At 37.0% G+C, this 21,961-nt stretch overlaps 1 protein-coding gene across 2 annotated transcripts in view; it reads right to left on the bottom strand.

Annotated features, from left to right (window-relative positions):
* The window catches only part of LOC118195498 (glycine receptor subunit alphaZ1-like), a 72,186-nt gene extending 50,557 nt beyond the window's left edge, over positions 1 to 21,629 (bottom strand). For both annotated transcript variants that reach the window (XM_035366822.2, XM_035366821.2), the window contains exons 1-3: positions 21,546 to 21,629; positions 16,082 to 16,158; positions 14,974 to 15,041 (exon numbers count right to left, since the gene is read on the bottom strand). In XM_035366822.2, the coding sequence (XP_035222713.2) occupies positions 14,974 to 15,041; positions 16,082 to 16,158; positions 21,546 to 21,628 (228 nt within the window). In that variant the 5' untranslated portion in view covers position 21,629. The remainder of the gene's footprint in view (positions 1 to 14,973; positions 15,042 to 16,081; positions 16,159 to 21,545) is intronic.
* Between the last annotated feature and the right edge of the window lie 332 nt (positions 21,630 to 21,961).

Genomic DNA, 21,961 nt, shown 5'->3' on the forward strand with positions numbered 1-21,961 from the left:
ATTCCATCAAAGATGTCTGTTTTAAAGATGAATGTTGTTATTGGTAAGTACCAAGAATTATTGGTATCGGAATCAAAAAATTGTCCTTTGTACTTCAGGGAGGGGCGGTTAAAGGATCTTCGAAATCTTAAAAACAATACTTATTATTGGAGGGTTTTTTTTTTTTTTTTTTTTTTTTTTTTTCAAATTTTTTTGTTATTTTTAATCTTCATAATCCATTAATTTGGCTCTAAATTGCTTTATCTATTTTTTTTTAATTTTTTTATTCCTGCCCTTGATATTACATTTTTCAAATTTTTTTCATTGATATCTAAATTATTATTCCGATTTTTTTTGTGTGGTACTTATCAATAAACGACCGATTAAATGACTCTAAAATATGTTAAGGGGTGATCAAATGAAAAGATATGAAACGACACGGTGGGTACAAATGTAGACTTTATTCAAAATATACAGCATAGGCCTGAACACAAAGATCCCTCTGATAAACAAACCGCAGGATTTCTTGTTCTCATAATTCCTGTGGCCGTGACGAGACACAGTCCTTCACAGCGTCCTTGAGTACGTCGTCCGAGTTGAAGCGCTTCTCTTTCAGGTGTTTCTTCAGTGGACCAAACACATGGAAATCGCAGGGCGACATGTCCGGACTGTAGGGCGGATGGTCCAACGTCTCCCACTTGAAATTGGCCAGTTCCATGTGTGTGACACTGGAGACGTGTGGACATGCGTTATCATGGAGCAGAACTACACCCTCCATGAGCGTCCCCGGTCTTTTGTTCTTGATGGACTGCGTAAGCGTCGGAGTGTCTCACAGTACACATCGGAGTTAATGGTATTTCTGTGCTCGAGGAATTCCACAAGTAGTGGACCTTGAACGTCGAAAAAGACGGTGAGCAACACCTTGCCTGCTGACGGCACGGCTTTGAACTTTTTAGGGGAGGTGACTACGCATGCTTCCACTGCATGCTGTCCCCCTTTGTCTCTGGCTCGTAGTGATAGCATCAGGTCTCATCACCTGTGACGATCCGCTCCATGAAAGCGGGGCCTTCCTGATACCGAAACAGATGTTGCAATGCTAGGCCCCATACGCATTTCCTTTTGCTGGTCGGTGAGCTGCTTCGGAACCCAAGTGGCACACACCTTCCGATATCGCAACCTGTCGTGAACAATTGTCCACACGGTTCCATGGCTGACATCCACCTTCACCGCCAACATTCGCAATATGACACGCCGATCACTTCTCACAAGGTCGTCCACCTTGTCGATGAGATCGCTTGTGGTGACAGTGTTTGCCTAGATTACTGAAAGCGTATCCAAAAGCACACCATCTACTAGCAGGCGATTTCAATGCCCACTCGGAACTGTGGGGTTACTTAGATACTGACGCTCGAGGACGACAGGTAGAGGACTTCATTGCCTGTGACGATCTCGTCCTGCATAATGTCTCAGGCAGTCAATCCACATATGAAACCATTGACGGACAGGGTTGGCCAGATTTAACTTTAACAACAGCAGCCTTTGCATCAAAATTGCATTCCTGGATGGCTGATGATACCCCGTGTTAACTCGGACCATAAATACATAACGTACAGCATAGAACATCATAATAAAAAATTCTCAATCAAGAGGTACTAACTCAAGCGAAGGACGCTAAAGCTCTTCAGCCAAAAGGCCCGCAGTACACTCACACGTGCAGAACGAGATTTAGAACACTGCCACAATACAGATGACGTTGATAGCTTCACTAGTATCCTAATTAAAGAGCTTCAGGCCATTTGTGATTTGACTTGCCAGATCAAATCTCCAAAGGTATACTATGTTGCCAACTGGTAGACTAAAAGCTTCAGGATACAAAGGAGTAAGATCCGAGCTCTTCGCAGAAAGATGAAGTCGGAGCATAATTCAGAACGCCGAGAAGAAATAAGTATTACCTACAAAAAAGCACAAGCCCAGTATAAAAAGGCCATTCTAGAAGCCAAGCTGTACAGCTGGAGGGCGTTTTGCATAAACAATAAAAATCCCTATGGGGTATTGCATAAAATCGCAAAGAATAAGATCTTTGGCCCTCCAATTCACAAGGTCTACGTAGACGGCACCAATAATGCGCAACCGACAGAGGAGCACAGGAGCACTACTGCGGCAACACTCACCAAGATTCTTGATGCAGTCTTTCAAGATGACAATACATTGGACGCTTCCAATCCACAACATCCAGCTTATCTTCTATACTCCACAACAGATGATGACGTGTCATTCACGCAGCCTGAAGTCTGCGCTGTTTTACGAAATCTACCGAGGAACAAAGCCCCAGGGCCCGATTCGTTGGCCTTCAACATTGTCAAGGCGATGCATCAGGCAAAACCAACGTTTCTTAAAAAAATTTAAATAAATTGCTGCAACTGCGTTATTTTCCCAAGCTGTTTAAGACAGGGCAAGTTATTCTCTTCCAAAAGAAAGAAAAGGACCCCACGATCCGGCCTCATTCCGGCCCATCTGTCTTCTGCCCGCCATAGAGAAAATTATGAGAAACTTTTACTTCAGAGAATAAAGCACTACTTGGAGATTAAGGGTGAGATCACGGACTCTCAGTATGGTTTTCGAGAGCAGCGCTCAACTATCCAAGTCTTACCGCCATGCGAAAGGGAATCTATGACGCTTATGACTCCAACAACCAATTAGCCGTACTCAGTCTGGATCTGAAAAGTGCGTTCGATTCCATGTGGTGGCCAGCAATCCTGGAGGCACTTCGCGAGGCTCAGATCCCTGATAATCTGCTGCAGGTGTGCACAAGTTATCTTTTTGATCGCACTCTCGTAGCAGTGCATGACGGAGGAGTTGTTGAGGGAAAGCAGACCAGGGGCTGCCCTCAGGGTTCATGTGCAGGTCCTGACCTATGGAATGCAACTTTTAATTCCATTCTCAAAGCACTGTGGCCATCCACACAAAGGTGATTGCTTTTGCTGATGACGCGACATTCATCATCAGAGGCAAATCGAGAGACCAGCTGAAAAGAAACAGTAATGAGACCATAGCACAATTTGTACAGCTCTGTGAAGGCAAGAAACTCACCATCTCGGAGCAAAAGTCAAAGTATTTGATCGTACACAAACCAGGTCAAACTCTTGCAAGAAATCCAGTTTTGAAACTAAAGGGCCGTACAATCAAACGAACTCGGGAACTAAAACTGCTGGGGCTTATAATTGATGAAGAGCTCTCCTGGCTGCCTCACCTCAGAGCAGTCCGCGCGAGAAAACATGCAATGGCAAATACTTTAAGGGGCCTTCAAGGATCAGACTGGGGCCTTAGACCACATATCCTAAAAATCCTCTATCAGTCCGTCGTGAAAAAAATGGCCCTCTATGGAGCGGCAATCTGAGCAACTCCAATGAATGAAAGGAAAAGGATATTGCTCAGTAGTATACAACGCCCTTTTGCTCTGGCTATTACAAAAGGATACCGTACAACAGCGACAGCTGCAGCCACAATACTGGCGGGACTTTTGCCATTACATATTGGAGCAGCACAAGAAGCAGCAGTAACGACTGTTCTCCAATTACATCTCTGCACTACTTTCGGACCGCTATGCTGTGATCCAGAGGAGTATGAAACAAAACGTCTCATAAATGCAACCCATCCTTCACACAATGGAAAAGGGATTATAGCACATACCACCTCTCAGCACAGCCCCCATGAAGAAATAAGGCCAGTAAATGTCATCCATTCGTCTAACTACGGAAAAGAAGTCACGGCCCACACATCATGGAAACATGACTCTGACATAAAGGATCAATATTATGTTTATACCGATGGTTCAAACGTTGACGGACAAGTAGGCTGTGGCCTTACGCTGATAACATGGAAAGGTCATATGGGACAGAATAATTCAGTTTTCCAGGCTGAAGCAATTGCGATTCGCAAAGTTATCCAGTTAACAAGCCCCCCAGCAGGATCCACTATTAATATTCTTACAGACAGCCTTTCGGTCATATATGCCTTACGAAATACCAGACATCCTTCTCCTATCATAGCGAAGATTCAGGACACGCTGAAGGAGCGTTCGCCGACAATAAATATCCTCATATCTTGGATAAAGGCGCATGTCGACATTCAAGGTAATGAGGAAACCGACAGTCTAGCAAAAGAAGCAGCTAACAATGTCGATGCGTTATTACCAAACTCCCTTGGTCTCATCTTAAAAAAAGCGACAAGGACAGCAGCTGAGCACCAGTGGCAATGGAATGGGACACTACCGAACAAAGCTGGAAGACCTATGAATATTACCATAAAGTTTCGCTCGATCGTCTCGAGTTATCCCCACAAATAACGAGATTTGTGACGGGGCACGGGCCTTTTCCCTCCTATTACTATGAGCGAGGAATTGCAAATACCGAAAATTGTGTCTGTGGAGGCATTGGTAAACCAGACCATTACTTGACCCAATGCCCTCTAACCGCACAGTGGCATGTGCAGCTTCCGGAACAGGCAATTTCTCATAAGCGTTATCTGATCAAACAGCCAGCATTTCGCATCAAAATATGCAAGATAATGCAGAAACTGGAGGAATTGGGAACAGATTTGTGCAGTGTGGAATAGTTCCCTGCCAATCTCTCTTCTCTCTATCTCTTTTTGTACTGTATATATTATGAAACATGTATGCATTATGGCCAATGAAAATAAATTATTAGGAACTATGTATGTATTATGTAACAGGCTCAATATATTATGAATTATGTAAGCAAGTAACTATGTAAGCAACTATGAAGTATGTAAGCATGTATTATGAACTATAAGCATATATTATGAACTATGTGCGCATCTATACAGGATCAATGTATGCCCTTATAGAGCCCATGAGGTGTTTCCCCGGATAGTTGCGGATCCTGGACTAGACCCGAATAGTCTAAGTAAGCCGCACGGTTGTCCAGATTCTGCTCTCAACTGTCAACTGGCCTGGTCTCGGGTCATCACCCATACTCTCACGGGCTGCACGAAAACGGGCACTCCATTTTCTGACAGAACTGTCAGAGATACATTTCTCCCCGTAAACTGTTTCAATCCGAGAATGAATAGCTGCCGGTTTCTCACCTTCGGCTGTCAGAAATCGAATAACACCTCGCTGCTCCTCAGTAGTCGAATTTTGCAACGCGAACGCCATTCTGCCCTCATACGGACTGCCGCATCATTTCGACGCCGCTATTGATAAGAGCCTCTGCTCTCTCCTGCGCATGCGGGCCCCCGCGCATGCTCCGATCAATCTCCAATTGCAATTGGAGTCTCCAATCGCATCCCGAGATGTCTCGCTACGTTCTCCCATGGCGGAGTATGCAAATATTTAACTGTTACGTTTCTACACCGTTTCGTACCTTTTCATTTGATCACCCCTTGTACATATTTTTCTTTTATTTTATACTTGTATGCTTCAATTTTTGTTAAAAAAATTAATACACTATTTTCAAAAATTGCAGAGATAATTATTGCCACATACAGTTTAATGTTAATTATATTCTATATAACGTATTTTAAAGTATTTGGATTTAGTAATATGTTAATTCTTTTAAATGTTAGTATAATGTTTTTAATTCGATTTTCAATTTAAGTAATATTTTAATCTAATTAAACGTTGGCACAATGTTTTTATAGCAGTGATTTTATTCTCTTCTTTGCTATATGAAAGTAATGATAACCTTACTTTAGTATTTTATACTCATAGTAAATGTGTTTATTTACACTTGCCTGCCATCTTAAAAAACAACATTTTAACAAAAAATTAATCCATTACTTTTAACAATATTATTTTTTTTTATGTTTCGAATACTTTACTATGCATAAAAACAGCGTTTTTCAAGATGGCTGACGACTGAAAACACCGCTCCAAAAATTGCGCCAACGTAAATCGCCAAAATCCGTGCAACCGTCTACCAAAGTAGCACCTACACTTTTTCTGTATCGTCTAAAAAGAACAACACAACATTTGCTTGATTTTAAATTTATCTTCCAATCATCACACCATTTATTAACGAACCTGAAAACACATAAATTTCAATACAAAATCTAGAGATAGCCTTAAAACCTTAACATTTAAAATACCACACAGATCTCTTCAAAACACCAGGGAAAGATACATCTCACATTTAAGAAGTCTACTCAACAAATCAAGATAAATTAATTAGTCCGATCGTAGTGTCACCAACACTTAAAACTGATTTTTTTTCTACTTCCGCAATATGGTTACCCAGGTTCGATAGAATAACCATGTTCCGTAAGGATCACATGGGTGACCTACAGTAGACAACAATTAAACTCAAAGAAACATACAATAATAAAAATAATAAACACATTTATTGAACATTTCCACACATTATAATTTAAAATAAATTATAATATTCAGTTCAACTTATTACCCCTACAAAACATACTCTTACAACTTATTATTTTAATTTCATAGTTAACGTTATTCAAATTATACTAAATCGTATTGAAACACATCACAGTTTTTAATCCTTTTAAACAGGAACTCAAGAAGTTTAAACTCATTTATAAAAGCTAATTTAGAATAAATCATATTTCTTTCAACTGTGACACATCAGCATATTCATCCTCGGTCAATTGAAATTACACGAACATAGCACTTAAACATTAAAACAAAAATTCCTTGATATAATACTGAAATCACAATTACTTCAGTGAAAATTTCTTTTCAGAAGTATTTATTTTAAAACATATCGAAATTAAATAAACAAGACCATTAAATATTAAAAAACAATCAATTCAATCCCTCTATTTAGACAAAGCACTCGTATGTGCCGTTCCCGTCCCATTTCGTCGAAACAAAAAAGGCCGAGACAAACAGGCAAAGAAGACACGCCCTTATTTCATATTCCATTCCACCAGAAAATATGTCTCTTTCTATTGAAAACACTAGGACGAAACGAAGACCATTGTGCAGCCGGACAGGAAAAACACTTCGCCACGAAGAGAGTCCGCACGGGCTCAGACAGGCCTCCGCAGTCAGAATCAAGCGGACGCGGTAATATCCCTTAACTATAACCCACGGTCCTCTTTTTTCTCCGCTCCTACTTAGAAGAATTGGTCAGAACTCGTACAAAATCTCCGCTATCGTCTACTGATCGGTGCAGCAGCACATCACTGACCGCGGCCGGCTTCAAGGGGCCGCCGTCAAAGAAGCAAACCCGCTAAGTCTCTGAAAAAATCTGCTAAAAAGTATCTTTCAGTCTAAAATCTGCTTCTGCCTCTCGTGCAACGGCTTAAGAAAACTCGGTTGACACTCACAAAGAAACGCCTCTAATTCACTATTGCGCAAACCACACTAAAATTAAAAATTTAACCAATTTTAAAGAAACTTGGACCCTCTTTGGCCAACTACAAACTGGTGATAAACCATTACGAAATTTCCAAGAAAATTCAGAACTCACAGCAAGATGACAGACCCTTTCTTTCCCACGTAAAGAGGAATGTTTCGAACCTATAACTATGTCTGCGATACTGCGATATTCTTTATTGTATTGGGTTTCTATTGACGGAGCAATACTTCCCAGTCATGCAAAGAGTTCCATGCGGAGCCTAGTATTAGAAAATTTCTGATTGGTGGTGTTGGTGTATTTAATTATGGCAAAGCACACGAGGGCTATCTGCCTAAAGGGAGGGATGCCTTTCGTGGAGGACTTTCTAAGGGAAACTGGCTCGTATACACGTTACACATGGGGAAAACCACGAAAACGCCCATGCAGCCAGCCCGTTCGCGGGATTCGAACCTCGGACCGAACTACCAGTGTTCAGCGTCTTTACCGCTCGGCCGCTGGTGGGCCCCAAAATTTCTGATTGAGTTTCCTCTGAGAGGAGAAATAACAGGGAGAAAAGGTGATAGGGCGGAATTTACGCCTGGGCTCAGGAGCTGACGCGAGCTATTTGCAACACTGGTCCAAACAAGAACAAGTCCAAAGTAATTACTCCAAAAGTCCGTAAGATACTCGTAGCCTGCTGGCACTTCACTGATATTGGTCTAAATCTAGATCGGAATCCTTGTCAGAAGAGATGAAGTGAAAAGATGCACACGGAGCGTCAGCACGGAGTACTGACGAGAACACTTAATTATTGGCTTGCCTAATTAAGTGTGCAGCATAAGGCCGGATGAGCAAATCGTCCGGGATTACTTCGTATCTCAGAATATACTCAAAGTTAGCTGTACTGTTAGTCTTTGCTTTCCTGAAAAAGTTCCCATTTATCTTAGATAAGTAGTCTTTGATATAATCAATGTGAAGGTCGCGATGTAAATCTTCATTTCTAATATAGTAAGGGGCGTTCGTGATAGTTCTCAGGATCTTATTTTGCATAACTTGCAGCCGGTGAATTTCACTTGCCTTAGCACTTGCCCAGGCCGAGGAGGCATATGTGATAACAGGTCTGACAATTGCAGTGTAAAGCCTTCTATTGCGTGCAAGGTTTAATCCAGAGTCCTTAGAAAGTAGTGGGTAAAGCTTTTTCACAATGCCGTACGCTTTTCCACAAACACTGCTTATGTGTGCATTCCAGGTAAACGATCGATTTAAAATGACTCCTAGGTATTTTGCCGTGCTTACAGTAGGGACTGTTTTGCCGAAGAGCGTAAGATTACAGGTGAGGGGGGTCTGTGGTCTTGAATTTTCTGATAACTAAAACTTTTGACTTCTTCGGGTTCATCTGAATTTTCCATCGTTGACACCATGCTTCAATATCGGGAATAATCTGCTGAATCTTTTCCAAGGCGTAGTTTGGTCGTCTGGACTTCGCGATGATGGCGGTGTCATCCGGGTAGCATGCTAACATAATATTATGGTCTTGTTTGAATTTTGGGAAGTCATTTACATACAAAATATAAAATATTGGTCCAAGGATACTTCCTTGTGGGACACCAGCGTAAATTTGATGTGGGTTTGAACTGGAATCTCCTTGTCGTACTGAAAAAGTCCGGGAATTCAGAAATGAGCTGAGGATGAGGATAATTTCCCGAGGAAAATTCAAATTGATGAGCTTCTATGCCAGACGGTCCTCTATGCCAGACGCGGTCAAATGCTTTTGCCACGTCTAGCATAAGGATAGCTGCACTATTTTTGTTATGTAAAGCCGCTCCAATATATTCAGTGATTCTGACTAACTGATGAGAAGTGGATAGTCCTCTTCGGAAACCATGTTGTTCATCCGCCAGAATATCGAGGAAAGGTTTAATTCTATTGTAAATTATTCTTTCAAGAATCTTTCCCAGTGTCGACAGGAGGCTAATTGGTCTGTAACTGGCCGGTTCATCGGGAGACTTGCCTGGTTTCTGTATCAGAAAAATGCTTGCATGCCTCCACGGGGTTGGAAAATAGGAATGCGTCAAACAAGCATTGTAGATGCTAGTCAGCTTTGTAATTAGACAGTGAGGCAGGTTCTTCATCATTCTGTTCGTTATTTTGTCACTTCCAGGCGCCTTTTTTGAGTTGGTGTGCTTGATGATATCTTTTATTTCTAAAGGAGTAGTGAGCTTAATCGTGTTTATCGGTGTGCTAATCTCAAGCCATTCTTGAACAAAGTTGTCAATATCAGAGTTATTATTATTCGGCATTACATTCGGAGTGAACTGCTCGCTCAGATGCTTTGCGAAAGTGTCCGCTTTTTCCTGATCCGCATATGCAAAACCGTGTGTTGTTTTGATTGGCTGAGAATGATGATAGACTCTTTTCAGCTTCCGAGCGAAGTTCCAAAATGAACCGTCATCCAGATTTAAGTTGTCTATTTTGTGACTCCATACTTCGTTTCGGTGCTCACTGATGAGAGCTTTAATCTGCCTTGTGAGCCTATTTATATCCGTCTTAATAGCCGGATTCCAATCTTTACTGTACTGTTTGCGAAGTCTGTTCCGGAAGTGTGCTGTCTAGGTAATTGTTCCCCATTTCTGTAGTTGCATTTTGTAGGAACTCCTGAAGTTTATTGGTAAAATTTTTTACTGCAGCGACAATGTATGGTTTAGTCTTAAGAGAACCTAAACTGAATTTCGATGTGCTAGTGATATTGTGAAATAGGTTCCAGTCCACTATTTTCTTTGGAGTTGGATTTGTCTTGGGAGCTCCACCTATTCTAGCTATAACAGGAACGTGATCTGATGAAAGATCAGCAAGCACCTCAAGGGAAATAGGGATGTTATCCGTTGAGAGGAATAAGTCTAGAATATCGTGACGCCGGCCTGGGATGCTCGGCCAGAAGGTGGCTTCTTCAGGGATGAATAAATAAACTGGGTGATTATACACATAGTTATGAATTACCTTGCCATTTCTGTTTGTGCTGTGACAGCCCCATTCCACGTGTTTTGAGTTCCAATCACCCCCTATTATACAGGTTTCTTGGCTGAGAAGCAATTCATCAAGGATATTATCCGTCAATTGATTGTCTGGAGGGTTATATATTGCACAAAAGTTAATTTTTCCAAGCCTGGGAAGCTTTACTTGAACCTTCACCGTTTCAAACGCCTTAGAGTTGTCTGTTTTAATCAAACACGCCTCATACGACCTTTTCACGTAAATGATAACACGTCTCAACACTCACCCCGGTGGCGCCATCTATCGCATCTAAAGGAAGTAAAGTTTGCTGTACGAAGATTTTTATTCTGAATAGCATGAGCTTCCGTGATTAAACATATATCTAATACATCCTCTCTTCTGACAAAGTCCTGGAATTCATGAAGTTTCGTAGTTACATTTTGTGCATTCCACAGCATGATTTTGACCGGTGTATACGAGTTGCGAGAAAAATTATTCATTTTGGCTGGATTGAGGCCTGACTACATTTTCAACCAATTTAGTTAGTTGTAAGTCCTTAAGCATATTTAGAGCAGCGGTGACCTTAGAAATCACCGCTTTGGCTGGGGAGTTTTTTATTAAGTTCCGAAATATCCGCGGAATTTCTGGCACTTTGCATCTGGGAGCTGTTAGTTATAACCCACTCTGAGAAAAGTCTGTTATTTTGCGGCTTAGATTTAGGAAAGGCACTGCAAGCTCTATTAGCTCGCGACGAGATCTAGTCCACAATTTGCACAAGTGGGGGATGCGTCTCTGGGTTTTGCGCATTCCCTGGATTCATGATCGGCACCGCATTTTACACAGCGAGGCGGGAATTTGCATGTATCTTGTGCATGATAAAAACCCTGGCAGCGATAGCACTGCGTAGGGCCTCTTCTTCCTTTGTATGTCTCAACACTCACTCTGAGACGCATTAAATATTCAAGCTGATGAATTGTCCTGCTTTTGTCGTTACGAGGAAGAAAGATCAAGTACAAGGGCATTTTAACTATGTCCGGGCCTCTGCATCGTGTGAGTTGTATCACGTTCTCAACTTGATATCCAAGTTCAGTAAGAGCTTCTCCTACGTCAACCGGCGGACTTACAGTTTAATGTTCAATATCATACATATGAGAATAAGATGTGTATACAATGTATACAGTACATAACATAAATATATATACAAACAGAATACACTTAAAACATAAGTAAATAAACATAATAATGAAATTTAATATAATATTTGAAACATAACTAAATATATCATTTAGAACATAACAAAGTTAAGATAATAAAACTAAATTAAACGCTTAAACTTAATTAAACATCAAAGTATACACAAATTATAAATTTACAATCACTTAAATTAAAATATAAGGCAAGTGCTTAGACTAAATACAAATCCATTTAAAATTTTCAATTTAAACTGGTCTTTCGCTTATACATTTACAAGTAAAATTACACCTAAATGTTTAAAATTATGTTTTAAAGTTATAATTATTATAACCTAAGGTAAAGTTTTAATTACTACTATGTTTGAAAACCTCTGATCGCCCCCCCCAAAAGCTGTATATATACGGCATGCTTCAGACTTCTTCCTCTTCCTCCCCCCCCCCGACTGAAAAGGGTTATGAAAGGACGGCACCACGGCTCAATTCAAGCCATTCAAGAGGCCGTAATGAGGGAGCTGAGCGCCGCCTGAGATAACCACTGACCTGACTTTGTTGTAAAAGTCTTACAGTGTTAATAGTCATCCTGGCAGAAGGGAAAATTTTCTCCGTGTAAAAATATACATATAAATAATACATGGGCATACAAGGCCTGTGTATAAGCATAGATATGTTGATTACAATCATTGTCTTGTACAATTTACATATGATAGATACATAAAATCATGACAGCTATGTGTACATTTAAACATTATATGAATTCATATTTACAATACTTTTACTGAGATAATCAAATTAAACTTGTAATTCATTTACACATTGACTGGATTTTCAATATCATTTAAACTGCTTTACAATAGTATTTTTATCAAGTACATACAAACTGGATAGTAATATGCTTACATTACAATAGTTTTGCTCTTACAGTCCTGTTATTATTCTACGGGGTGAGCTATTTTCCTAGTAATGAGGGAGCTGAAGAACATTCCAATTTCTGCGTTCTAGTGAGCCTTCAGTGATTGGCAGAGTCACTGAAACGCTGTGCTGATCCAGAAGGGCATATTTTGAAAACTTTTAAGTCGATGTGTCAAAATTGTGAATAAATTTTTAAAAAATAATTCGTCCTTCTACTTTCTGGATAGCCGCCCAGAACGTTTTGTGGCAGTATAGCACCAGTGGGCACTAATATAGCACTAGTGGGCATTAAATTCTCCACTAAGAATTTGTGGGATATCAGGATATCTAGAGAAAGGTCTATCTAATATTTCTGTTAAAGTTATGATGATGTCATTCGTAGGTGAAAGAACAGATAGAGCTGAGAGTGAGATGAGAAGAATTTAATTGCAGTAAGACGGCAACGAAATCTATTTTAGTGATGATAGTAATAGGTTACAAGAAAGGATTGCAGCAGATGATAGCGACTTTTGGTGCGTGTTCGTTAATTAATGTACAGTGTACTTTTTGACAAAAGTGACGAAAGCTAGGGGTTTGATTTTCTCTACATTAAGGTTTCTGAATTAGAAAACAGTCTGCATTTTGTTGAATTGCATGCACAACTAGCTGTGTAGCTTGTACGTCTGTGCGTTTTACACACTCTGGACAATGAATGAGAAACTTCAAATCAATATTTTATTATACCACCATTTGCACGGATAACTGCTCTGATTCGTTTTAGCATTGAGTCTACATGCTTCTGGGGTGCATTTACGTCACGAGAATACCATGCATTGGCTATGTAAGATTTTAGATCTTGTAAATTAGATGTAAAGTGCTGTCGGATGCGTCTTTCTACCATGTCTCACACATTTTCTATGGGGTTGAGATCCGGGCTATGCGGTAGCCAGGAAAGGTGTTGGAAGTCAGACTGATGCTCAGCGAACCAATTTTGAATACTTCTGGCACGATGCATAGTTGCATTATCTTCTAGGAAGTATCCATCGCCATCATTTGTTTACCCTGGAGAAACACTAGTGCACCACTCCCATGCCAACAGAACATGCTCCATATTATGATACTCCCAACAGACCCTTGCACAGTGCGAATAAGGCAAGATGGATTCATGCCTTCATGGGGTTCTTGCCAAATTCGACGTCTTCCATCAGTGCAAAATGAGGTTTAGCGTGAATCATCCGACCACTTTACCCATTTTCAATCCTCCAGATGTCCAGTGTCTTCTTTCTCGACACCACTGCAAACGCATTCTTGCATGTCGGACAGAAATAAGTGATTTTCTCACAGGAACCCCACAATGCATTCCTATCCTCTGCAATTCTTTGTGCATGCTTCGAGCTGAAATCTGTTGGGAAGAGCCTTGGTTGACGATCTGTGTTAGATGAAGCATAGTAGAGTGTCTATTCTGCCATACAATTTGTTGGAGACGACGGCGTTCACTCGCTTGGGAAACTGTGCTCCAACCGCAGTTATGTTTTCTATAGAAGACTGTGTATTCTGATTCCAACTTTTGTAAACCTCTGATATGGCTGCTTTTGAGAACGCAGTGAGATTTACTGTCTTCGAAATCGAGGCTCCAGCTAAAAGGACACCAACAAAAAGCCCTTTTTCAAATAGTTAAAAATCTGTAGTTTTCCCCATTTTACTTCATTCATCGTGAAAAGCACGCTTACACTTACTTATACTTATTTCCAACCACGTGTAAGCCACGTAAAAAAAAAAATGTGCATACTTCATCCCTAGCACACAGTCAAAAAGAAATCTCAAAGATTTCTAATTCATTGGCCAGTGTGTGTAAATTAACTTGAATACAGCGTACAGCGGACAGGATCGTCTTGATTGAAGGTGCCTTGATTAATACTGTGTGCTTCTTCAGCAGTGTTCCACGCTTCAGCTTTTGTAGCTGAAACAGAAATTGACTGACATCTCGATTGCATGTTCTGTTTGAAAAATCTGTTTTGGGGCAATAAACCAGAGGGTTTATTTTTGAGAAAAACATTGGCTTATTGCTTATATTTGATAAGTAGCGTTTCAGTTTTAAAATATTTTGGTAATAATTTAGTTTTCAAAACCTCATAAGCCGCGCGTTTCAATGCACTGCGTTCTACTATATCGCCAACAACAAGTTCTGTGATAGTCCATCCAACGATGTTTTATGTTTTTTGAAATTAAAGCAAGAAATTGCGAAGTCTGATTTTAACGTGTTGGTGAGTGTTGATAATAACTACGGAGCCAACTCAGTGGTATTGAGGAAAAACGAAAAGGCTCTGTAATTGCATTTTAAGTTGCCAGAAGGTTTGTCCCATAATATTCAAAATGTATGTTCTGGAATAATTACTTCAGGTATGGGGAAAGGAAGCAATGATTCTTACCTCCATGGATTAAAGTGGTTATTTGTTTAAATGCTCATCACTTGAGCTATTTTTTAGAATATTTTAGCATACATTTAACTAATAGTTAAAGTAAATAGTTATTTAAAAATGCTAAATTCAATTTTGCTAAACACATTATTTCTCTATTGAAAACAAGCATTGATTTCTTACCATTGTTTCTTCATTGACTTCATCGATGTCAAGAATGTCGAGCTGAATATAAACATTTATGGGCTGACCTGCAAAAGGAAAAAAATAGTTGATAATGTCATCTCATAAGCATGCTTACAAAACTGTCGCACGGTGCTGTAAAATATAGTGGCATTACCATGCAAAAAGGAACCATTGCTCAGCGTCAAAACGTTCGCTTCTAACTTGTCTTACCTCTTTCTTGCACATCGTTGTAAGAACACTGATTAATTGATTGATACTTAGGGACACATTCATGTCTTTTGTAATACAAAAATGCAGTCAGCATTATATTAATCTTTTATTTCAACAGCCGTGCTTTTATTTTTGTATGGAGGAACTGACGGACGGCCCTTTCAGTTGTGCACTGTGTATTTTATTTTCTTGGTTGCACTGTAGATACCAGTGATACCATTGTAGATATTAGATCTTATCTCCGATTACACTTTAAGAAATTGTTTTCCTGTATCGCAGTAGTCAGCTATTCATCACAGCAAGCTTTTCTATCAGCAATTCTGCCAAAACCCGAAGCAAATTTGGAGTACAAACTTTCCTATTTTCAGATTTTTAATTAAAATTAGCCATCGATTTTTCTTCACATAACCTCATTTTCGAAGTTGAAAAAAAAGTTACCCTATCTTTGGTTGATCTTTAACTTCCACATTTAAAGTAACATTTCACGCCCACATTTAAAGTGGTTACACACGCATTTGTGTTCTCCATAACCATGCATCACCATATACTATTCAAATCATCTCTAACATTTCGCTAGCAAACTTACCTAACTTTAACAATTTAAATGTTAAAACGTTGTCCCACCTCGAAGCAACTTTCTTTGTACAATGTCCCCTCAGTAAATGAAAACGACTTCAGCGTTTTGATATGCAGACGATAAAACAACTAGTTTTAACTGGCTTTAATAAGAGTTGAGATGTCACGCTTTCTAAATTATGAAATCTTAAGAAAATAATAACCTATGTATGAGAAAATTTATAAATTGTTATATTTTGGAACAGAATTAAATTTTTTGTAAGAAAAATGAATAGTTATTCCTCTATATGTATAAGGTACTTGATCGTTTTTCACATACCTTTGTTAGAAGGAGCTCTGTATTTTTCGTATCCTTTTGGTATCAAAATAGAACACGGATCGTCGTCTTCTTGAAGTCTGAAAATAATATTTATTTCAAAAGCTAATAAGGAAATTAATTTTCTTTTTCAAGCATTTATCTGAATTTTTTGTAAAAACAAAGAATTAAAAACAAACATATCATTTTCTATACTTGAAATTAGCTATTGTTTGAATTCTTAAATATGTAGTTTCGACTGACAAATGGGAAAGAAACAATCTGCTGCTAAACTTATTTAGTACCTTCTGCCTTTCGTATACGAAAACGTAATGCAGTTAGTAAAACTTTATTCTATTTTACTATAAAGCATTTCATAATCTTCGAACTTCGATTTTATAATATTCTAATGTAATAAATAACGGCATGCAAAGTAAAAATTCTTCTTTATTAAATGCAATGATACTCGTATTTATACAGCTGTTATTTACCAAAATAAAAGCGAGATCTACTCCAGGAAAAAAACCGCGGGTTATGACTTTCCATATTCTCTTATATGGAATTTCCAGTTTAGATTTACTAAAGTATGATTCGTACCATCTAGTTACATACAGCCGCCGTATGTAATACAAAATTATGCGAAAAGGGAAGTTTTTTAAATAAACAGTAAAAACATTTGTGAGCTATAATAAAAAATTTTAAGTATTTTCTTTTAATTTTTATTTAATAATAACTAATATTAATGTAATAATTTATATAATTTGAGAACAAATTAAAATAAGGAAAAAGGAATCACTCAAAGTATAGCCTTCAGAATAGCAATGATTGAGCTAAGATGAATACAATTCTATCCATCTGGTACAGATCTTTCCAGGTTCTTTTAGCTTCTCTTTTGTAAGAACATGCTTAGGAGCAGAACTAAAATAGTCGAAACTGACTGCGTTGAACCATGGTCTGATCACATTATTATAATCACCAACTTACTATTCAAAATATGCACCACTTTCAGCTAGCACATCTGTGACATATTCAAAATATTTTCCGTACAGCTGCAACACATTTCTGCCATCATGCTGACTATAGTGCTTCTCAGATGTTCTTGAAATTGCTTTGCATCCTTTGAATTCCTTATAAAAATATCAGAATGAACACGGAAGCTATGACTTCATTAGCCATTTTAATTGAGTTAAATTATTGATAACTTAGAAAAAAGACGTTAATTCAAAGTTTCCTTCATACATCTCAAACAAATCGGGCATAATTTTTACACTGTACCACAGCGTATAATCCTGATGATACCCTTACTACATCAGGCGCAAGGCATACACGAAACGTATGCTTCAGGTCCTAGCATGATTACAGCAAGATTTCACCAAGGCAGGGTTACAGTAAGCAGACATTAGCATGCCTGCTTGCTGTAATCCTGCCTTGGTATCTATTCTCAGAAATTTCGTTTTTATACACTTTCGTTCTTCCCTTTTATGCAAGAAAATTCTCTTCTCATCGCATAATGCCACTTTTTGCCAAACGATCAAAATATTATTTCGGTAATGTTGTGCAAACTATTTCCTATTAGCAGCCGTCAACATATGCGTTGCAGCTAACTATCTGCTCCAACCCCGTAACCGAACAGGGCTCAGTGACTATTTTGAAAAGTTTTAACTGCAGTATATTAAATGCAGAAGCTCGTTGGTCAGATCTGACAAGCTATCTCAGTCGACTTTACTTTTAGACTCGGCCTAAACATTTGCACTGTAATGTAGCCAGAGTAATTAATTGTTTTTCGTTAATGTAATTGTTTTTTTCGGGTCTATTATTGCAGCTCACTTCTGCATCAGGTAAGTACGTCGAAACGTTCTCTGCTTATGAAATAGTAGCATGCTCATCCCGATAACCAACTACCAATTACCATTGCGCTTTTCGAAATTAACTGAGTTCACTGATGGCGAATATCCAGCCATGGATGCTTCTTGTAAAAACTTTGAAAAGACGGCATAATGGGAATCACTTTATATATGATGTCTGCAGGCAATAAATTATAACTTTTATAGCATTTATAATAAATTATAACTTTTTATATTACCGGGTTGTTCTAGATTTCTGATAAAAAGGTGCATTTCTAGAAGTGCAAGATTCCTGATGAACGCTATGTGGGATTTCCGAGGATTTTCTGTATGTAATATGAATACTTTATCAAATTCTCTATGAAGATATCCCTCCCAAAGAAAGCTAAACCTGAGGTGTTTCGCGATAGCAAATAAACTAAGTAACTTATTTAAATCAAAAACATACGAACAAGTTAACTAATACTCCAGGATGTTTCATACCTAAATTGCTCCGAGTTCCATTTCTTGAAAAATTTAATAAACCTACGTACAATTTTTATAGTCTAATATGAAAAAAATAATTTACCTGTCGGATTTTATCGCTTGAGGATATTATTATTTGTTAAGGTTAAATACATAAGGTAAAAATAGTAAATAGCACGAGAGTTTAGATTTTTTAACGAAAGTTTCCCGGTTCTAGACAGTTCCCGGTAAACGAAAATTTTCTTAAACATTAGTCTAAGGTTCTTTATGATATCTGCGGTTCAACTTTTCGTAGTTTTAAATTCCTTATTTGTTAATTCATGCGATGTGAAAGGTACTTTAACCTTTCCTTCTAAATTACCATGATACATTTGAATTAATTTGAACTATTTACTATCATACAATTTTATCATAGAATTTCAGAGACATCTTAAATCTAGAATTACTAGTTATCGAAAATGATGCAATTTCTTCTGTGATAAATTTTTATAAGTCGTATATTAATCATCTATTAATACAGCGTTTAGTTTCTAATATTTGTATTGCGTTTTTGATATGCAGGGTAAAAGGTTTTCAAGAATTTCTCTGATTTTCATTTTCTGCAATTCCGTTGTATCATTTCACTATTCTGAAATCAATTTTATTAATTTTTTCTATAATATATATAATATAATATATATATATATATATATATATATATACATAAAATATATATATATATATATATTATATAAGACTTTGTGAGGCGTATATTTTTGATTGTTAGTTGTAGACATATATTTTCAGTTACAAAGTTATTTTAAATCAAACATCCGTTCATCGTTTGGCATTTTGAAATTAAATAATTCGGTTTTGTAAAAACTATGTAATCTAACTTTTTATATAATACCCTACGACTCCATTTTTTAAAAGTCAGTAAATGTTTACATTCGTTCTAAAATTAAAAAAACAGTATTTTACAAAATACACATATATTTTCAGAAATTCATATTGCCGTTTGGTTCCAGTTTCTTCTCTGTGACTCAATTTTGAATATCATGTTTGAAAGTGAGCACGCGCACGAAACGAAAATCTGTAATGCTCCTCGCTTCTAAAAAATGAGAATATTTCGGAGTGAGTTTACTATAAAGTAAGAATTAACCATTATATTTGATATTAGATTTTATGATGTAAGGAAATATGTTTATTTCATTTAAAAATGCTGTTTTATCCTGAAAATAAATCTGAAAATATCAAGTTTTGAAACAAAATACTATTAATATATTATTAAATCTTTCCTGAAAATTTGGAAGGAAGATCCTGAACTGTACAATTTTCATAGGCATAATATAAATATTTTATTGGAATGTTAAATTGAAGAATATAAACAGAGTTTTCTGTTTTGTATTGCTTATTACTTTAAAGAAGTTAAATTTATACAATTCAGAATACGATTGTGAAGTTCTTTGAAAACATTTTATCTATAATATGCTTTGAAAAATGATTTGAATTATTTAATAAGTATATACAATTTGTTATAACCTATTACCATTCTAAAATGTCATAAAATACGCTAAGGAATGAGAAACCTATGCATATCAAGAAAGCGTTTGATTTAAAATTATATATATAAAAAAATATAAAATACGAAAGCTTTCAGATCTTATATTACGCCCAAACGGGCGTTTTTTGAATGTTTTGTGTGTTACGTTTTTTGATTAAATATCATGTTCTTCCTACTTAACATCATAAAATTCAATTCAACAGCAATATCACAAAATATTTAAAAGCAGCATGCATACCTTAAGAATTTCCGATACACAGTCTCCCGTGCTGGATATATATATATATATATATTCCGCACAGTGTTGCCATTGCTCGCCGCGCTGTATATCGGAAATTATAGCTATGCTCGCTTGCTAATTCGGGCTTCCAGTTGCCCATGTTCCAACGGAGGGTTACATTATTTAAAATTTGATGGCTCTAAGTACCGTCGTTTTTTCACAGTGCGAGAAACATACCTGCATTCATGCACATTCTCCTTTACTTAATTTCTCTTAAAATAATACAGGGCAATAATATTTGATAGCAACAATTTGAAAAGTGATTCAGCCTTTTGCAGTAATTCAACGCAAAATCCCGTTTCAAAACGAACAGCCCTTCTGAGCTTACGCTCCTTTGGGTTAATAACGTTATTACTTTTATTCAGTAAATTTTTGGAGCCGAAAACTAATGAGATACATCAATTCAAAAATTTATTAAACTTGGGTCTCTTTTAATCTTATCGTAATTTCCGGTTTTTTAATGCTGAAATACAACGCAGAAATGAAAATAGAAATAAAAAATAAAAAGCTGATATCTGGCTTAGACAAGAGTTTTAAATATTGCTTAATTATTATTCAATATAATAATCACTTATAATTTTCATAAGCTACTGAAATAATTTCCGCGCGTTCCTTACAACGGAAACAAAGAAAGTAAAGAAAAATAAAATAAAAATTAATGATGCTATTGAGAAAACAGAACACTGGTTTCATAACTAAGAAAAGACTGAAAAAATCTCATTTAACGAGCGGCGAAAAGGGCTCTTTAAAAATTTAATGTGGTTTATCATTAGAGACAATCGATAGAGATGTCCCAGGTGGAACAGCGAAACATTTTAAAGGATATTAGATGAATATGCATTTAGACTAATATTGGAACATTATATATCTTCTGTACCTTTAAAAGGTAAAATAACTCAATTAAGTGAAACAACGCATAATCGCATTTCGAGACAAATAGCCTTTTTGGGGTCAAAAGGAGGATTATCTTATAATAGCATTATTTTGTAAAATATTAAATTAACGTAATTAGAATAAAATTCTATTTATACACATGTAAATTAAACATTTTAAATCATAAAAGAAAGAAAAAAATCATAAAATCATAAGAAATCTCAGAAAAAACTCATAAGAAAGAATGGGAAGAAAATCATAAGAAAAATCATAAAATCTTACTGAGCTTCACGTAAGAAGGTACTTGAAAACATAAAGATTAAATAAAATAAATAAAAGGAACAGTGGAATTCGAGATTATTAGCCCTGAATTAACAGCATTATTTTGAAAATTATTAAATTAATATAATTAGCATAAAATTACATTTATATGCATGTAAATTAAACATTCTATAGAACATAAGAATAATCATAAAGTCTTACTGAGATTCACATAAGAAGGTACTTGAAAACATAAGGTTTAAACAAAAGAAATAAAAGGAACAGAGAAAGAAATTGTTGCCCATTTCGTTACTAAAGTATCACCATTGCATTGTCAGAAGGACTATCTGCCATCGGCTTTATTTTGGAAAAAGCGCCCTCTCGCAATGTTTCGAGGAAGTTCAACAAACGTAACTCGATAAAATGTAAATTCGATAAGTATTTTCTAAAAGTAGATTAGTGAGTTTCTTATGGATAAAATAACTACACGGATTTAATTTAAATACAGTAGAACATAGTTTATGGGAATTAACTTGGGCGAAGTTAACACAGGTTCGTTCAGATAACACAGGTTTCTTTTTTTTTATTTTATAAAAATGAAACAATTTCATGTTCCGATGTAAATGATATTTGGTCTT

This window comes from Stegodyphus dumicola, chromosome 7 (assembly GCF_044657685.1).
Source record: "Stegodyphus dumicola isolate Sdum_Otavi_A_Nest chromosome 7, ASM4465768v1".
In the NCBI taxonomy this organism is placed as follows: domain Eukaryota; kingdom Metazoa; phylum Arthropoda; class Arachnida; order Araneae; family Eresidae; genus Stegodyphus; species Stegodyphus dumicola.